This window comes from Alligator mississippiensis, chromosome 8, assembly GCF_030867095.1.
Source record: "Alligator mississippiensis isolate rAllMis1 chromosome 8, rAllMis1, whole genome shotgun sequence".
In the NCBI taxonomy this organism is placed as follows: Eukaryota; Metazoa; Chordata; order Crocodylia; family Alligatoridae; genus Alligator; species Alligator mississippiensis.
In genome coordinates, this window is record NC_081831.1 from 68409931 (window position 1) to 68430537 (window position 20607).

At 41.6% G+C, this 20607-nt stretch overlaps 1 protein-coding gene across 3 annotated transcripts in view; it reads left to right on the forward strand.

Annotated features, from left to right (window-relative positions):
* The window catches only part of COL4A6 (collagen type IV alpha 6 chain), a 186752-nt gene that overhangs the window by 65791 nt on the left and 100354 nt on the right, over nt 1-20607 (forward strand). For all 3 annotated transcript variants that reach the window (XM_019487795.2, XM_006262670.4, XM_019487794.2), the window contains one exon: nt 12077-12160. In XM_019487795.2, the coding sequence (XP_019343340.1) occupies nt 12077-12160 (84 nt within the window). The remainder of the gene's footprint in view (nt 1-12076; nt 12161-20607) is intronic.

The following is a 20607-nucleotide window of genomic DNA, read 5'->3' on the forward strand; positions in this document are numbered from 1 at the left end:
TCATGTGCAATATGAAGTTTTATTTCTACCTGGGAGAAATATTACAATCTTTGCATTCTCCTTTGCCTGAGGAAGGGTGCATGAGCCCAAACACTTGCAAATAAAGAAAAATTTTTTTGCAACTTTTCAGGGTTCAGCAACCGCCGGCACGTGTGCTGAGCGTGGTATGCAAGGCCATTTTGCTTGGCACACCACCGCCAGCCCAAGCTCTAAGCAGCATTTGTCTAATAAAAGTTACTGCCTCTACCACACAGACTGCTTTTGCCTAACAGGGCAGTGAACCTTAAAATGAATTAGTATCCTGGTTTCAAATTCACATTTAATAGCCCCCCTTGAAAGGTCTTTTCTCCTGTAAAAGATAAGTTGGGTGGCTTTGCTTGTTCTTGCTCATATAGGCCATCCATAAATAAACCATCTGGATTTAACCACATGTGTATTCACTGATAGTCTGGTCAGAAAAAAAGTATAGCTTCAAATAATTCACCAAAAAACTTTAAAGATCAAAAAAGATAGCAGAGCAGAACCAGATTTTGATTTTAACTATTCGCATTAAATAATTATGGCGTAATCCTTTTTTTTTTTTTTTATGACAGTGGTATCAAGAGCCTATCTGAAGAATAAGGTGGTACTCTACATGAGCATTGATGCTTAAATTGGAATCTGCTTGTCATATCGATCCTTGATGGTTTTTTCATCAGGATTTTTCTACCTTTGATCCTGTTAGTCAAAAATACCTTTTTGTTTTGTTTTTGTTTTCTTCTTAGCAGAGTGGACATTGTTTGGTAATGAGAACAAAAGCCCATCGGATTGTAAGAGAAATATGTTCAGCTTAAAAGTAGAGACCAGCAAGAAATGTTCCGCCTTTCAGAGTGAAATCCTGTCCTAATTAAGTCATTGACTTGGCTTCAGTGGTACTAGGCTTCTGCACCCCCTGCTGTGTTGAATTTTGTTGTCCTATTGGCTAAGGTACTCTTGTTGCTGTTGGTTGGAGCAGGGATTTGCCTTGGAAGGTGAAGTAAGAACTGCTTTCATGATATAAGAAACTGGACTGGAAGGGACCTTTTTTATTAAGTCCAATTCCTCGCTTTTGCAGACAATTGTCATTTAATCTCTGCCAAGGGGGAGCTTGTCAGGTTTAAGAAAACAGTGGTTTTTCTTGCCCCTGTTGTTGATCTCGAGCAAGCCGTGACTGAAGCTTCTAGCACCTTGCTGCTCTGATGGTTAGAAACTTTCTCATTTCAAATGGAAATGTATTCAGGGCCAGTTTATAACTGTATGCTCCTGCGCTCGCATTGCCCTTTAAGTTTTTAAATAATCTCTTTTCCTGTGGTATTGATACCTCTTCTCTCCCCCTCCGATAAACAGAGAGAACAGCCATATTCCTCTTTCAGCCATCATTACTCTAGACGAAAGCAGCTTCATCCTTTGGTAACATAGGGCCTCTCTCCAACAGTCATCCTGGTGGCCCACCTCCACACCTGTTCCAGTTTTGAATTCAATTTGGTTCAATGTGGATGACCAGAGTCATATGTAGTATTTCAAATGAAGTCTCACTAATGTCTAATACAAGCGGCTTTTGCTGGAAATATCTATCCTATTATCCTGCATCTTCATTTGCTGTTTGGATGTTTCCTATATGACATAAAAATATAATAATAGGATGATTTATGCTGTTTCTGAGCAGTGAGTTTCCTGTGGTCCATAATACTCTAATGTCTTATTGCTTTCTTTTCCTGAGGAGCTTCATTAGCAGAGTGGAGAAATTCTGTATTTACATTAGTTTATAACGGAGGGGTTTTCAACCTTTTTTAATAAGTGTATCCCAGGCGGCCGGATGCAGGGGGGGATGGGGGACAGGGCAAGTGGTGCATACCCAGATATGGAGTAGCGGCAGCACAGGGTGGTGGGTAGCAGCAGCCATGTGCAAACTCCCCCTCCCCGCGACCAGCCAGCTGGGTGGCAGCTTTTGTGGCCTGCAGAGGCAGCCCTTGCCCCTCTCCCTCTCCCCCTCCGGCCCTGCTCCTGGGAGGCAGCAGTGTGGGGTGGTGGTGCTCCATCCTTGCCCACATGTACCCCCTAGGGCCTTCCCAAGTACTCCTGGGGATATGCATACCCCTGGTTGACAATGCCTGGTTTAACAGAATAGCATCTGGCCTGTAGACTTCAGTGGGCCATTTAACACAAGGAATGATTGATCCTATGGAAAAAAGCTTACAGAATAAGGCTCAAACTATAAGTACTAATTTATAAAGAAACTATATTTAACTATAGAATGAAATAATAATAGCTACACATGTATAGATATAAAATAGTATACATATAAATGATAGGAAAGACATTTTTTTCATATTGGTATTAATCAGCTCTTGTAACCAACAGTTAGTTCTAGGTGTCTAACTGAGACACTTAATCCAGCCATCTGTATGTCTGGTACTGCGTGTATAACTTTCTAATTGGTAATCAAGAATATACAACAGGGCCCTTGCATTGCATGGAAGGCTTTCTGGTTTGCAAACGCTACAAGTTTTCACTGCAATCTTATTTCCAATGGCCTCAGGAGTGGAGTCCCTATATTGTAGATTTTCCTCTTAAGGTCTGCTAAGGGTGCTAGAGATCCTTCTGCTCTGCTTAGTTCAGTGTAGAGAAACACTGGGGAAAACAAGTTTTTGCCAAGTTTTTGCGGGTGGGGAGGATTAGTTCTTACTATCTCTTGTTAACCTTCATATTTAGCCATAACTAAGCTTTTTTTCCATCTCTGTGTGCATGTTTTCATCCCTTATCTGAAATTCATGGCTTGTTATGAACATTAAGGTCATCTTGTTTTATTGTACTTCATACCTTCCCAATTTGCTCCCTGCATTTTTACATGATCAGTTCTGTTCAAATGTATTATCTCTTGCCACCATGGCTGCATCCATATAGTACTTCAACTTCCACATTTACCCTTCCCATATTTCCTCAGCTGGTTTGCGATATCTATAGCCTGTTGATGGAAGCCATCCTTGTCTCTTTCACTGGTTCTTTTCAATACCATCATGCTATATAACAAGATGCCTATCAAGAAATAAACAGTTTACAACCCTTTCCCAATTCACCCTACTTTCTTGCATGTAACAGGCGCTCATTCCAGGGGTGGCTGCAGTGCCCTTTGGTGGCTGATCAGCCCCTGCTCTGCCATCACTCCTCAGGCTTGCTCCCCTTCCCTGCACCTGCTACTCCTCGTTCTTAGAACTTTAGAAAGGGAGGCTGCCCCAAGGATCCCTAACCCTGTGTTGTTATTCAGGCATCTCTTTCACTTTAAGGGCTTAAAGCAGGGGTCAGCAATCCCTGGCACACGTGCCGAGCATAGCACGCAAGGCATTTTGCTCAGCACACCGCCACCAGCCCAGGCTCTAAGCAGCTGCTGCCAGCCACAGAGCCCAGGCTGCTCCCAGCAGGAGGCTGTGTGACTGCACACCCTGGTGCAAGCAGACTGGGCTCCGTGGGCTGGCTGCAGCTGGGAGGCTGCAAACAGCTGCTCTGGGCCATCACTCTGGCACCTTCCAAGGTAGACATTGTGGTTTTTTCAGCACTCCAGCCAAAAAAAAGTTGCCTAGCTCTGGCTTATAGCATGGCTCCAACTGCCTCTTACACCACACCTGTGCTTCACAGATGTTATCAATCATGTCCATCACCAGCCCACTTGGGCCATGGTCTCAGTCCCTGTGACTGGGCCTCCCTGCTTGGGCACTTCCCCTAGCTCAGCTACTCCTGGCTTGTCGTCTCCACCCAGGCACTGCACCTCTCACAGCTACTCCCAAGCGCAGCATATCAACCTGCACACCGCACTTGGGGACTTCACTTTTGCAAGTTACTCCTGGGCACCATGTCCTCCCTCCTCAGTCTCCTATCTCTGTGCCTCCTGGGCTTCAGGCCCCTGGCCTCAGTCTCTATGCTCCCTTGCCCTTTCTGGGCTACAGGTCCTATGATCCCCTTGGTTTCCAGCAGTAATGTTTGAGCTTCAGTCTCCCTAGACCATGTCCCTGCTCTTAAGCCAGAAGAGACCATAGGCACCCTGGCCCTCCTTGCTTTCTGGCTCTGTTCTTTCCTGCCCCATTCTGGCCTTTGGGTTCTCTAGGTCTATCTCCCAAGCCTCTCTCTATTCACCAGCATGTTGGGACTTCCTTCACCCCTTAGTCCCATCCACAAACCTCCAGAGTGGCTTATCTCAGCTCATGTGTTTGCCAAGAGCCTGGCTGCAGCTCTGCTGCTCAGGAGCTCCTCTCTCTGTGGCTCTCAGGGCTGACTGCCTGACTAGTTTAGGCCCTGGGCTTATATACTTCAAGTGTGGTCCCCTTCCAGTCAGGTGACTCTAATTGGCCCCTGCCACACATGCAGGCTGCTTCTCATGCAGCTTCTTCCCCTCGAAGTGACAGGCATGCTAAACGCCCTGTCACAGTGTGCTATGAGAATTTCTAATTGACTGACTAAGTTGATGGTTTTGTTCCGTCTCTCTTGCAGGCATAGTTTCCTTTGGTTTTTCAGACAAAGTTTTAAAAATTCTGTGCAATTGCTTTCTGCTCCTGTGTGATGCTGCAGGGCTAAGAACAGAAAGAAACTGATTCAAATCTGTAACAGAACAGACGTTCAGTGCACATAAACCACTTTCAAAATGGCTGAAACCGGTTTGAGATAAACCTGAATGGATGTAGTATCAGACTTAACCTGAATCTGAGTTAACCTAAATCAGTTAACTTGCAGTCCCCCGGAATGTCAGGACACTTTGCATCTCCCTCCACAAACCTCCCCGCACAGGGTGGGCAGGTCAGCCTTGCCCCAAGCTGTCTGCTCCAGCCGAGCAGGGAGGTGTACTGTAGGCGTGTCGCAACCCAGAAATGGGTCACAAGAATATATGAAAGGGTCGCAAATAAACTTTAAAAATAGATCATATTTTGCATACACTTTTGAAAAAATAGATGCTGCTTGTTGTTCACTGTATGTTAACACTATGCATACTAATAAACAGTTTATTGCTGTTTTTTGCTTGCTGTGGAAAAACACTGATTTTTTTTTTTTCTCCTCTAAAGGAGAAAAACTTGGGAAACTTCAGGTTTCCCCTTGCAGGCTGTCAGGGTTCCAGCCTGCAAGGGGCTGCATGGGGCTGGGGGGAGCAGGAGAACCGTGATCAGGCAGGGGGCACCACGTACGTGTGTGCACGCACATGCATGTGACAGCAAAGTAGTGAGGAGAGCAGCTCCTGCAGCTAAGTCTATGGGGTGGGTTGGGGCATAGATAATGTGTCGGGGGGTGGGGTGGAGCATAGGCAATGACGCAGATATGTGCGTCCACGGTGGGCACAGGGCTGTGTCCTGGCTAGACTGGCACAGGCAAGAGCCACCATCATGGCTCAGCAGGCATGGGAAGGCAAAGCAGGGCAGTGAGACTCATTGCAGCTACTGCTGGGATCCCCACACCAGCTACGCTGCCAGCAGCACAAGGAGTAATGGATGGGGGTGGGGAGGGTCATGCTATCCTCATTGCCTCCCACCACCAGCTGCTTGCACTGGGAAACAGCTCTACCCTACCCCCAGAGACAACCCTAACAAAGTGCAGGGCCTGGACACACAGAAGCTGGCGGCAGTGGCTGCAGTAGCAGGGGGGAGATGGGGAATGGTGAGTGGCGGTGGCCTACCACCATGGCCCAGCTGCAACTGCCACCACTCCCCTCAGGCCACATCTCTACACCAGAGGGTAGGCAGCATGGGCTCCCCGAGGGGTGGTGGCAGCCAGGCTGTGGCAGCGGGGTAGAGCTGCAGCCCAGCATTCAAGTCATTCATAGTGGGAGGAGATGAGGGCAGCGTGGCCCTCCCCACCTACTCTGTTGCTACTTCTTCCTCTGCTGGTAGCATAGCTGTGACAGGGATTCCTGCGGCAGTGGCGACAGCAGCGAGTCTCACTGCCCCTCTCCACCCTCCCGCGCTGGGTCCCTCCTGCTGAACCACAGAAGTGGCTCCTGCCCATGCCGATCCACCCAGGCTGCAGCCCTATGCCTGATGTAGGTGCACAAATCCGGGGGGGGGCATGTTCCCCCAGCACCACCCCGCAATGCCTCATGTCCTCTCCCCTGCCCCATACCTCCCCTTGCTCAGGGGCAGCAGGTCAGGAGTGGGGGGCACTAGCAGGGTTAGGAGAGATGGGGGGCTGTGCGTTGGGAATGAGGAGTACTGTTTTCTACTTAAACTTTATACTGAGTTGGGACTGGTCACCGATGTTTACAAATGGTTCGTTGTACAAAAGAAGTTGAAAGCCACTACTTTAGTGCCCCCCAGCTTCTGGTCTGGGCCACTGTAGACATAAGGCTGTATTTCTGGAATCAAAAGTGAGTGTTTGTTCACTTGATTTATCAGTTCAATCTATGGAGCTTAGATTAACCTGCAAAGATTGAATCAATTCAGTCTCGGGTTTTTTGACTGTACTTAGCCCAGAAGAGCTGGGATGACTCTAAGGCATGTGTTGTGGCATCTCAGCTGCTACGTTCTTGTAGTCTTATTGGCCCTGCTCCAAAGCAAGTTAAAGTCAATGGAAAGGCTCCTATTTGAATCAGGCACCATATGAATGACTTATTTATACACGCTTCCTTGATGGGGATATACCAAAAAAGAAAAGAAAAGGACTACTGCATTGTTAAAATAGTAATAGTTTGTGAACAGTTTTTAAAACAATTGTTTGTTCTCTGGTAGATATCCTCCTTAAAAACAGAAACAAAACTAAAACATATTTTAAAAAATATATTTTTAATAACTCATGAGCCAGATTGTGGTCTCAGTAATACTGTTGTAAACCAGGAGTAAATTACTTGAAGTTAATAAATGTTTTGCTTCATATTTCAATAGGTTTAGTGCAAGTGGGGCCAGAAGCTGTTCTGTTTATTTCTAGTTGTAGTATGTACAGGCAGGGGGAGGGAGAAGGAAAAGAACCTGTGAGCTACTTTTTTTAAAATTTCAATCTGCTGTTGACTACTTATTAAAATAGTTTGACTCAATATTGTTACCTTTTTTTATATCAGCACTCTCCCCTTATTAGTCCCTATTTTGTTTCTTGCATAACAGTCCTCATCAGTCTGAAATTTAATATCAAGGAGCAGTTGGAAAGATCTCTTCCCTGAATTCCCTGAGAAGGGGAGGACCTGGCTGGAGTGCCCGTGCTTTCAGAGTCCGACTACTATCTATGTGTTTAAACAATCCTCACACTTGGGCTTTTTTTTCTTTTCATGAAAAATTTAGCAAACAATTTCACCCAAGAAGGATATATTTTAGAAAATTATATGCAGATCTTTATGTACACAAATATTACACACATGGCCATTTTCTATTTAAGCAGCATAGAAGTGTCTGATGTCAACCACTTCCCTTACATAAAATACTTGGTCCATAGCCAACTGGCTTTGATTTGCTTCCTTCCCTTCTTAAATCCTTTTATTCACAAGGGAGGAAAACTACTCATGCTGGGAGCGAACATGCCACCTGACACAACATGTGCAACATGGACTTGTTTTGGGGTTTTGTAAGTCTTGGTGAGAGCCCCATCCAGCTCCTAATGAAATCAGTGGTAAGACTTCTTTTGACTTTAATTGGAGAAAGATTAGGATCATATGCAGATTCATTTGCCAAGCAGAGGTACTTGGAAAAACGCACATAATAGATTGGGAATAATCCTTTCCCTATCTACTCTCCCTGCTTTCCTTTGGGAAGGACTGCTGACTAGTAGCCTGCCTAATACCATTTGCAGTTATGGGTAGGGACCAACCTAATTCCCAGCGTGCGAGATCAAGAGACTTTTGCAGGCTGCTTGCCGTACGTGGAGCTGATTCCACGGTCTTTTTACAGTGAGTCTCCCTTGCCACTGATTGCCCAAGGGTCGCACTGATCCCAGTCCTCACCACTGATTGGCCAAGGGGCAAAAACCTCAGCATAATTAAATAGCAGTCTGCAGAAATATCAAATTACTGCATGATTATACATCTAAATATTACATTTAAATTAAGTTGAAATATATTATAAATGTATACACAATATGAATTGTAACTAATATCCTAATTTATTATTAGCAGTCTACAGAAAGTTTAGTAATACTATATGATGCTAATCTTTATAGAAACCATTCATGTTAGTTGTTAAACACTAGCATGCAGCATCCACGCGTAGTTGCAGACATCTTCTATCTTTCTAGTGTGAGCACATATCCATACACTGAGATCACTTGCTCTGCATCCACTTGGAATGGTAAGGCAGCTTTTTACCAAGTTGTAGGGATATGGAAACCAATCAGAAACACTCCCAAAATGGTTACAGTCAAGGGCATCTGGCACTTTTTGGCAAAGTTCATGTAAGCAAAATGCTCTTTCTGTTCTCCACAGGTTGGTTTTTCAGTAGCTGAGGGTCAAAACTTAGAAAATGCACCTGATTGGGGTAAAAAAATCAAACAGCACTAAAGGAGGCAAACAGTTGTTTAACCATGGTGGTAGTGACTCATCCAACCTATAGTACTGATTCAGTTTCACAGCTCTTGCTTTCTCTGCTGTTTTTCGTGTTGATGGTTTGAAAGTTTTTGTGATGCCATGTCTTTGACCCAACTTATCAAATCCATCAGCTTCTTGGCATGCTTTGATCCACCAAAGCACACAACTTTCAAATCACATTAGAAGCTCCATGAACTAGATTGCATTTTCAGCCACAAACTTAACTTGATCTTCAGTGTTGCCCTGTCTTAAGAGATCATGTAGTTTAAGCATGCACTGTGCTCTGGGTGTGATTTTTTTTTTTTTTTTTTTTTTTTTTCAAGCTCCTTGCACACACATTGCTGGTAGTACTTCATATTCTTTGTGTGGCAATGAACTGTGTTAAACCACAAATTCCACCTTGTAAGCACTGGCTCTGCTGCAAGTGATACAGTCACATGTAGATCCCCCCTTTGATTGGCAATAGACTCCCTGTATCAAAGCTTATGGCCAGGAAAATGTTTGAATGCTTTTTTTTTTTTTTTTTAAAGGAGGGATCCAGACTGTCCACATCAGGAAAATGTATGCCCCAGTTGTCACTTACTAAAGAAAGGATGTGTGCTTTGCAGGTGACATGATTTGCATTGGCCATCATTCCATGGAGCACATCAGAGAGAGCTTTGCACATATACATTGCATTATCAGGCAGAATTTAAGAAGCATTTCTAAGCTGTAGTTTACAACAGCCTTCACTACAGTTTGCACCATGGTAGAAAAATTGACAGACATGAGATGAACCGACTCTGTTTGAAAAACAGGCAGGTTGCAGTCTGTCCTGCTCCCAGGTACAAATAAAATGTGCAGAACATGGTTATCTTGGGCATCTGTTGCTACATCTGCTACAATCAAAATTGATTCATATTCTGCCAATGCAGACTTTGTAAACTGAACATGGGATGCAGTTAGTCCTGGTAGATAATCTTGGCAAAGCTTGTTTGCACATGGGAAACTGCCAGCATTGGCATGTGTTTGTTCAAGTAGTCCTTTGATTTAGGGTTATCAATTTTCTCCAGAGAAATGTTGCATCCACAAGTGCAAATATAGCTCTCTCTTCTTGTCCAACTGCTTTCAGTGGTTCTTTTAAAGATCAAGGACAATAGTCGCTTGTTTCTTGCTCTGACCTTCAACCTCTGCAGCAGCCTTTCACTTTAAAGGAATACATCTGAATTGCATAGAAATGCTGATCAATGCTATTTTTCCTTGACACATTGCACAGTCTTGTTGGTACATCATTTTGTTCATAGCGCAACATTTGCATGCAAGGTACCTACAGGGAACTGCTATACACAGTCCTGAGCTGAAACGTATTCAGCTTTCTTGGATTTCTTTTCACTCATCACCTTCAGACTGTAGCATTGCATCTTCTTAAAAGATGGCGCCAAAACCCTTTCACTTTCCTGACTGGCATCTTCACTGAGTCTATGTCACTAGCTCAGCCTCTTAGTAGCACTTTTGCAAGCCATGTGCTCTCTGACTGCAGGGATTCCTGCACTTTCTTTGTATTCCAGAAAGCTTTTATTTTGTTTCAGGCAATTCTGTGCAAAATCACTGGCAACACCATTTTTCATGGCGACTGCAGATACTGTAGTTTTTCATGATTTCTGTGAAAATTGCAAAACCACAATTTAAGTAGGTCCCTAGTCATGGGATATTTCTGGCACATGGCAGGGTAATTCCCCGCAGTGTGTGCTTCAGAGTTCTGTTGGAGGAACTCAAAAGGGAATAACAGAAGTTAATAGTTGTTTACATTGGCAGGAAACCAACTCTACAATAGATCAAGACTTTTCTTCTATAAGTTACTCCTGGGAGAGAAATTTAAATTTGAAATGTTGAGAGGGACTTCAGGAAGAGAAGGCTTGTACAGGGGACAGCTGGGACAAAGAGTAGATCAAGGGCAAAACCAGCAAAGTAATCAAGGGTAAAATGGGTGAGTACTTGGTCACCCATTTGTCTTGTTCTTCCATGGTCTTGCATAGTGCATGCCTGGATACTCAAGGCTGTTGCTGTCAGATTGGTTTTGTTGTGGGTGTAAGGTCTGGGAATAACTGTTTGCACTGAAATCCCTTGCTCGGGGTGTTAGGGGGATGTTCCTCTGTATACTCGTCTTGCAGAAACTACCAGGATCCAATCATAAAGTCTAACCCCTGCTTGTCATTACAAGTACCTTAGTAACTTTGCAGCTGTACTCTTGTTAATTCTGGAGTTAGATTCCCATGTGCCCACTCAAGCCTTATTCATCTGACCTGGGTCAGGATTGCTGCTGTATTGGCTACCTTATAATGTGTCATCTTGTCTAATAGCTTCAGTTTGTTCTCTGCATCGGAGGTTCAAGTAGACATTATTTCCAACAACATTCAATAAATGGAAACATGGTACAGAGCTCTGAACCTCACAGGATTTGGTCCTAGCAGCCAAAACATCTAAAAAGTCCTTGTTTTGTAACTTAGAATTACATGACTCCAAACATGACTACTGTGCAGGAAAAGGCTGTTTCCCTGTTGAGCAAGAAAACCTGATTAATTAGATATTAAAGATGTATTTATTAATAAATGATCACTCTACACTGAGGGAGAAACCAAGCTGCTAAATTAGCCTGGTTTTTTATGAACATCAACATCTTATCAGAAGAACATGTTTTTTTCCTCCAAAAGTTGTGTCAAGTAGAAAATGCATTAAACCACCTTCCTGTTGGACTTGATACAGGGACCGACCCATTCTAAAACTGTTGTAATGCGAGAGAGGTGCTATAAAGGGGAGTTTCAAAGATGTAGGGAGTAGCCCAGCTGTGTAGCCTTTTATTTGTTCATTTGTTGCACTGCGTACAGTAAAGATGGAAGCTTTGCATTCTTGGGAATGGGGGGAAATTTATAGATAACATGGGCATTAATACACACATGTTTTCATCCCACGACGCGCTGGAGATCTGCTGCTTTTGGAGCAGACTTGATTAATCGCACACAAGCTGATGCAAACTGAACTTTCTTGTTGTATTCCTTTTAACCATGATATCTACTCTGTATTCAATGATGTTTATATAGCTTTCAATTAATTGCCAGCTTGTTTGGATCAGTTGTAGTGCAAAGGCAACTAGTTGCAAATTAAGAGCCAAAAAGGTTAGTTCTGGAGCTAAAGGTTCTCCACATCTTGGGGGCTGTGGATGTGGGAGATGGTAACTAGAGTTGAACCTGACCCAAAAAGTGATCCTAACCTGCTAGGGTGCTGATTATCCATTATTCCAGTCATTCATTGGACCTTGAAGGTATTCGGCACTCTACAGGATAGAACTCTCTCGTCAATCTCCTTCCACTCATGGTTTCTTTTATTGATATACTTGATATTTCTGAAAATGAGCCAGTTGTTAAAAGTTACAAGTTAAGCTTGCTTGTCTGTTTCATTTCAAATGGATTCATGACTCACTTTGAGCAAGCTTGTTGAAATGAAATTAAACGAATCTTTTCTGAAATGCAGTATTTTAATACGATGCTTAAGGACTTGCAAGTGTTTGATTACTTATTTTTACCCCTTTTTTTCTTTTATCAGGGTGGAAAGAAACCCTATCACGGGCCATGTGGGGGCCGAGATTGCAGCGTGGGCTGCAAATGCTTTCCAGAGAAAGGTGCTCGGGTAAGTTGACTGTTTTGCTAGCTAAAGAAAAACAGTCCTGGTGTCTCTTATCTTGCTTTTTCTGAAAAAAAGAAATAATGTTAAATACTCTTAAGACTCAGTCTAATGACTTTGAGACAGGGGAAGTGATGAAGTCCAGCTGCATCCAAACTGTCTGTGGCCAAGTTTTCAAAAACCGTTTAGAAGATTTATGTTTGCTAGCTGTGCAAGAAGACATTAATGGAACTGGCTGATCCACCATGAAATCTGAGTGCTGTTCAACATATCGATAGGTTTTATGTACATAAAACAAGATAGGTGATTGAAGTTTTAATTAATTGCAGTGGTGCTGGTTTCCATACAGACCTTTCCTGTTTCAGCTATAAATGGTTCTATATGGTTGTCAATTAATTACTTTTGGCATGCTTTTGGGTTGGAGGAAATTCAGATTGTGTAGGAGATTATGAAAATTTACTATAGTTGGTCTGTCTCTCTGTCTCTCTCATGTTTGCTGAAACCCAATCCCAAAGCGAAGTAATTTTTACTGATTTTTGTTTTAGCTAAGGTTGCACCTGAGAGACTTGCATGCTTGTATTTTGTTTTAGTTGGTTATTTCCTATTTTAGGATGTAAAGCAGCTGCTGCTCTGGCTTTTCCTATGGTTAATTTTGCCTTAATCTTAATTGCCTAAGATAGCTTTGCATATATTAAAATGATAACATGACTTAATCTGATAAAAGGAGGGGTGTCAGAGTATTTATGTTTTTTGGGCACCTATGGAATTCAGCTGGAAGGTAGCCAGCACTACTTCAAGGCACAGTGAGATCTGCCTCACTACATGGTTACTGGAAATAAAGCAATTGATTTTGCTGAAAGCACATGTCTTTCTCCTGCATGTACTACCACATGATAGGAGTTTGCTACGTCATCTGGAAAGAAGTCAGTTGTGGTGACTGGAATTTTCATTTGCCTGTCAGAATTTTTATGAATGTTTCATAACCAAATGTGCATATACTTGCATAATAGATTTACATACTCAGCACTAAACGTAATTTCTTTCTGATATCCATCATAGTCTTCCCTTCCGACCCTACCAACTATGAAACCTGAGCAGATCACCAAGTCCAACCCTCTGCCATGGGCAGGAAGGATGCTGGAGTCAAATGACCCCAGCTAGGTGATTATTTCTGAAGACCCCCAACGTAGGAGCGAACACCACTTCCCTTGGAAGTTAGTTCCAGATCCTAGCTGCCCTGACTGTGAAGTAGTGCTTCCTGATGTCTAGCCTGAACCTAGATCATTCCCATTATCTGTATTCATAATGGGAATACAGAATCCCCAATCTGAAAAAACTTTGACCTGTTTGCAGGGGAGGTGTAAAGCATCCTGGGATGCTGGGGACTGAGAGTTAACTTGAATCTGGAAGGGATCTTGGACAGAAGTTTAATAAACCAGTAACACCTAAATCAGTTAAGTCTGATACTACATCCATCCAGGTTTATCTTAAACCGGTTTCAGCCATTTTGAAAGAGGTTTATGTGCACTGAACTTCTGTTGCGTTACAGATTTGAATCAGTTTCTGATCACTTATACTGGTTTAGGTGTTGTTTCTGTTGCTAGCCTAAATTCTTCTACGTTTAACTGTAATCTATGTCAGCACCTTTGTAACATAGATACAGCATTTACCCCAGTGTCTCTCCCTGTACTACATCTCGTTATAAAACCGATGTAAAAAGAAACGAGCTTCTGAAAAGCTCATTGAAGATCACCAACTGGATGAAAGGCACTTGAGATGCATAAACAACTGTTAAAGCACATCTCTTCTTGTGCAGCCTGTGGTGAAGAACAAATAAAATGCAACTGTATGAAATGAGCGATTTCCCCAGTGCTTGTGATGGTATGTAGTAAAAGCAGATGTAAACCTTGTTAATCTGTTTCATTCTGAAGTACATCTTCTGAAACAGCTGACTGTAGTTCACCCCCCTACAATACAGATTCCAAGCAAGTGCCCTATGTGAAATGTAGTGCATGGGAATACAGAGGATGTAGCCTTTAAAACAGATCAAGGCAGCTGGAATTTAAAAGCAGAATAAATATACGTACAATGAGAAAAATGGGTCTTTTTATGCAATGACTTGATTTTGCAAAATGCTGGGCATTCCTTCAAGGTATGTATTAAGGCGCTTCACTTCTGTGAAAGGCAGAGGGATCTGAGCATGTCCAGCACCTTGTTTTTGTCTGATCCTCACTGACACCCCCAGGTTGCTCCTTGAACAGAGGGTTCCCAGAAATGCTCCAACCCTTGGGCAGTGTTGAACATCATCCTCTGTCTCTTTTCATTCCCAGGGTTTGGCTTGATTGTTTGCACTGGCCATGGCATTGTTGACCTTGCAGTTCAAGCTCTTGGTATGTCTTTTGTTGAGATGTCACAAAGGCTTTCGGCCGTTTTCATTGCAGACCTGAGAACTCGTTTGACTTTTTAACTTTGCTTCTTATGTGACCTAAACTTTGAGAAGTTTTCAGTGCTGTAAATGGAAAAGGACCCGGTCCTCTCACTGAGATCTGTGCATGGAGGGAGATTCTGCACAGGAAACCTCCCTCCCATACAGAAAGGGCTGGAGAACAGCCTCCCATAGTGTTGTTTCTCCCAACCTCCCAATTTGCAAGTACTTCAAGACCCAGGACCCCAGTAAGGTGGGATTAAGACATGGTCAAGGGTGTCTGGAGTGCTAGCCTGTACCCCACAGTATCTTGGAGAAGATCATACAACCTGGCCCCTGAGCTTACTGCTGAGGAACTGGCTGATGAGGGGGTTTGCTTTCATTGCTACTGTTGATGTACAGTACATGTTTTTGACAGATGAAGTAGATGTCTGACTGACAATGTGGGACTGACCTCTGTAGCCAGACCCTTGAAACAGAAGAAGCAAAGAAGGAAAAGAGAATTTATTACTCCCTAAACATAGCCTAATGGAAAGGATATACAAGATACTTCAGGCAGCTCTAACTTGGTGCGTTGCTGATCAGATCAGCAATGCACCAAGATCAGCACTGCTGATCTCATATCTGCCTGTGCTTTCTTATTTATATTCCTGCATAGGTAGAGGAATATGTTTAAGAAATACCCAAGTTCCATTTTCTTCTGTTAAGAATCAGGCTCTTACCTGCCACTTCTCACAGTGGGTCTTGAGTTCCTAAGCCACTGTGACAGTGCTGAAAACTTTAATTCTATATTTTAATTTTTCCTTTTAAAGTACTGCTTTCTTAAAATTTGAGAGGACAAGATGCAAAAATAGCTGCTGTCTCTGCTTTGTTTGTAGCTTTTGTACCTTTTAAGGGAGGAACTCTGGAGCTGGGAGTTCCAATATGTTCAAACTAGATCTTCCATGCTCAGAAATGAATCCAGATATTTAAGAAAAACCTCTGGTGCAGTGTGCACGTGGGCTCTTCTAGTAGCAAGTGTCAGATGTCACAATAATGTGAAAACACCTCTCCCTATGGTTTTTCATTAACTCTGGTAAGTTTGTTGTGATAGACATCCTTCTGTATATTGTTCATTGAGGTTTAATTATGACCCAGTTATGTCATACCTAGAGAATAAACACTTGGTTGTGGGAGAGCCTTTCACCTTGATCAATAAGTTAAATCCACCTGTGGTAGATAATGACTGAGGATGAAATCCGGGTTTCAATTAAATTAACTGCAAAATTCCTTGGTGGGTGGGGAGGCAGAGTTTCACTCTGAAAACTGATGTTTGTTGAGTGCTTAGTGACTGGAACCAAGTTGTTAATTCATAGTGGACAGTTTAGTGAGTAATGAAAAATTAGTTAAAATCAAAACACAACAGCTCAGTTTTGGTTAAAAATAAATAAATAAATTTCTTTCTTTGGGTTTCATCCTAAGCCTTTTAATGTGAAAATAACCCCACTGGTCAGTATCCATTTCACTTTGCTGCTTAATCCCCAGAGACTTTGAGAGCCCCAAGTTGGAGCCTGGCTCTTTAGATAAAGTTGTAGGGATTCAGGCTTCTAGCTCTGAAGGTCCCTGATTTCCATTCTTGTTAGCTATGAGGGCAGCTATCAACTAAATGCAAGGACAGTCTGTTTAAAAGGAGACCTACTGTAACCACGGACATGCCCAATATTTATACAAATTGTGCTTTTTTATTTGCATACAATCCAGTATTAATGCAGTTTGAACGTAGTTGCTGTACCTACATGCACAATTAATCATACTTTGCACACATTTGGATAATCAGTTCCTCTTGTATTTTTTGTATGCATTTCCTTTAAAATTCTTTCAGAATATCAGTTAATGAAGCAAAGCCAATGTATGTGAAAATATACTGCAAAACGAAAACATTTGCAAATCCTGATGCCTTAAGATAAAAATAACTTAATTCTGTAGACTGGAAAAAGTAATATATTAAACAAGAGTATCAAGAAAATGACTTTTTAATTAAGAGATTTAAAGAGATCAAATTTTAATGAGTCTTTTCATATTAAAAATAATGAAATGCCAATAGTTTTAATGTTCTCAGTTTGGTAGGTGATTGCTCAGATAATATTTTAGCTGTAGTACTAAAGAACACCATCAGAAAATATACCATGTTAAAATAATTTTCACTGCTATTTTTCAGTACTTTACACAGAGCTTTTGGGCAGGATTAGCCCCTGAGCTTTTGAAAAGTTCATTCCATATCAATGGCTTTATTGCCAAGAGTTATATCCTTGCAGTAGAAATGGAAAGATTTTTCCTAATTACATTGTTTCAAGACTGGAAGCATTATATAGTAGAAGGCCCGCACCATTTCATCTCTACAGCTAATTTTGCCTCCAGTTATGATTGTGCTGGCTTGCTTCGTTTTATAGCCTGTCATCTAATTTTTAACACTTGTAAAGATAAACTAGCAGCAGCACTGTTCACTGTACATATCCCATCTCTTGGTGCCTGCTCACTTATTGTGGACGTTATAACAATAATTGAACTTGCTTTAAGTATTACTTGCTTTAAGTATTACTGGACATGTTTTTGTGGTTTCCAGCTCAGATTGGTCCTGTGTTCTTCACTTCTATATTTCTTCAAAAGTCAGGCTTTTCTAAAAAAGAAAAAAAAACTGAAATCATTCATAAGAACACCTGTATTAATAGAGAAACTGTATGTCATGCAGTTATGTTTTCCAATTATTGAAAGAGCTAAACTTCAATTCCTAGTGTTACCAATTACCTTTGGGTTTTTTCCCATGACTTGTACTGAAGTCAATAAATGTTTCTGTTGCAAATCATGTGCTCTCTAAAGCTCTTCTGCCTGATTAAATGCAAGCCCATTAAGATAAGATGAAGGTATTTATCTAACTACATTGTCAGTTACAAAACCATTAATGCTAGAAGGACTCTTCAGATTGAAATAGACTTTGCTAGCAACTGCCACTCAGAGGTATTTTAAATTCTGAGAGTGGTTGCTAAACTTAAAATAACCATGGTAAATGTAGGTCGATTACTGAGTTTTTAATAGAATTGCTGTAGGCCAAGTCAGTTGGAAGATGTAGATAAATCTCTTAAGGAGACTGTTTGTGGCATAACTGGACACTATATCTTTTTGGGATGGTATAATCTAACTGTTGATTATATAGGATTTGTGTCATATTGGCAAAAGTGACTTTGGATTCCTCTTTTGATTTTGTGATTGCATCCCCAGTTTTGCTTTGCTCACAGGCGAGCATTCCTTGTGACAATTGGTTGATAGATATCTTGGTGTGTTATTTTTCTCTAAATAAACGATAAAAGTTAAATGTTTAAAAATTGGACTTCTTAAATGTACTAAGGTAGTACTGGCTTGCTGAATTTTGCTTTTGACAGCTAGATAACATTACTAAGGCTGGTTGGGAATTTTCTAATGAAACACTACTCTGTTGGCAAATGCTAGTGCATATCAACCAAAATACTGTAGAAAGGCATTCGTTTTTGAAATTGTACTGAGCCATTGTTTCCATCTCTTTCCTGTCTCATTTCATGCTAGCTTCCCTCACAGATTGCTTGAGACCCCAAGCTTCTTAAGTCTATGGAAAATGGAGATGGCTGTCTTCTCTGCTTTTTTTTCAGACATGGAACATTTTCCCAGAATTATTTAATAAAACAGGCACTTTCTTCTCCAAGTTCCTTCCAGGAACCAGTTCTATAGATATACCTTCAGATATTGCCAGTTCATCACAACTTGAGTGGTTATCTGTGATCTCCAACATTGCTTATGCATTTCATTAAAATCTCTTTATACAGAAAGGCCTCATACTTGAGAATTGTGTGTTTTATCCAGCTCAAGTAACAATCTATTACCTCGTCCACTTCTTTTCTCCCCCTCTCATTTTCTCCACCCTGCTTTTGTTATACCATCTGGTGATGAGTAGGGAGGGAGTGTGGGTCTACATGGTAGCAGTTGTCATAATCATCTAGTTCATTCCCCTCCAAAGTCAGGTATAATCATTATAACAATTCTTTGAACTGTTTTGTTGTGTGGAGAAATGCTGATTAAAAATGTGTCACTTTCATCCTTAATAAATATGCACGACTGAGAAATATTATGAAGAAAAATAACTGTTATCTTGATCAATTTCCCCCTCTGGGTAAGCATTAAAAAGTATTACACCATCATATTACTTGGGAAAGAGGATGATCTTCAAAGTTTAAAGAATGTTGACCATCTGTTAGCTGTTATTAAACATGAGTTTGGCTATATTTTGAGTGAAAATGAGGTAATACAAGTCAAACAAACTCTGTGCACCAATTGCTTTTATTAACAATTACTAAGGCTTAGTTTTTATTATATCCAAAAATGTTAACTTCAGCCAAATGTGGCATTAAGCAATTATTGTACATTTCCTCTACACAACTCCTGACCCAATCTGAATAAAATACATTGAGGCCTGGCTCTTAACCAGAGCCATAGTGTAAGTTATCTAAACCAGGGGTGGCTAGCCTGTGGCATGTATGCCACAAGTGGTGGGTAGCTTGTGTGTGTGGCATGCAGCGGACCAGAGAGGAAGCAGGCAGTGCAATGACAGATATAGCTGAGATGAAAACTCAGAACAGCAGATTAGGCAGGGGGAGGGGATCAGAGTGGCACTTAGCAAGGGTGTGGGCTTAAATTGTGGCACACCTGCCAAAAAGGTTGGCCCTCACTGACCTAAATAAATCTCATGGATTGCAGTTTGTATCATCTAATTTGCGGTAGATATCAAGACAGAACTGAACACACACACAAACACACAATTTGTCATCAGCTCAATACAACAGTCATGCAATATCATTACTTCTCAAGAAAATAGGTTGTCATCTAATTGACTTTCAGGCATGATGAGAATGACCAAATACTTTTAAAGCACATTTTGCAAATTGACAAATAATGTGAGCCCTGTTTTATGCCACAGGAGGGTAAATTTACACCATTAAACATTGCATTAGGAAATTGTTTAAACACAATACAAAAGGGTATCATCTGTGTTTGTGCTGTCAGCATGGTTGGGGCAACAAATGTATAAACTAAAAACCATTTTGAAATTGGTCTGTTAGTGCTGCACATCTTGCAGTGCTGTGGGAACCATGAGGGAGGAGAGGTGTTTGATGAAGTTAAATCTTGAAGTAGCCCAGAGCACTAGTTCCCAAACTGCACTGCACAGGGCACTTCCAGGAAGTCTGCAGAGTTGCAGTGATGAAGCATCTATCAGTCTTTAAGCTCTGCACTTCATTCTAAGTGTAGCTCAGTTCAGCCATCTCTTTGGTTTCCAGAGTTTGTATCTTCCCTTAGATCAATGATTCTCAACCAGAATATGGCACTTTGGGGTGCTGTGAGATCCTTCAAAGGGTCCTGTGAAATATGAGAAGATAAGCAGATGAACACCCTGCACAGCCACAGCTGGAGTGGGGAAGTAGTGACTCTGAGGCTCCCCCTGTACCTAGATCAGCTGAGAACAGCAATAGTGGAAGCGGGGTGTATCTGCAATGAATGCTGTACCCATCCGGGGGGGTACTTTCAGATCCCCAGGTGTGTCAGGAGCCAAGTGAATAATTACACCCTCACTTTGAACTATATTAAATGTCTGCAAAGTTACCTGAATGTATTAATATATCTGATAAGTATGGGAAGCTGTTTTTGTTTTCTTTTTAAGATGGCATGGGCTATTGCCAAAACTAATAAGCAAAAAAGCAATGAAGTTTTAAATGTCATCTGGGTCTAATCCATAAAAAATAAAGGACAAAATATAAACTTGACGTTGAAGAATTATTAATAAAAAATGCCTGTTTTTGTTCTTTAAAGCATTTTTCAATTGCTTTAAACAATGATCAAATAAGAATTTCTAATAAAATGGTTCAACATGTGAATTTACTTAAACCTCTCCCTTTTAATTGTACATTCAGTGCAAAGGCTGATACTGTTATGTGGTTCATGTTATGGTCCCAAGTGTCTTTTGGTTTAC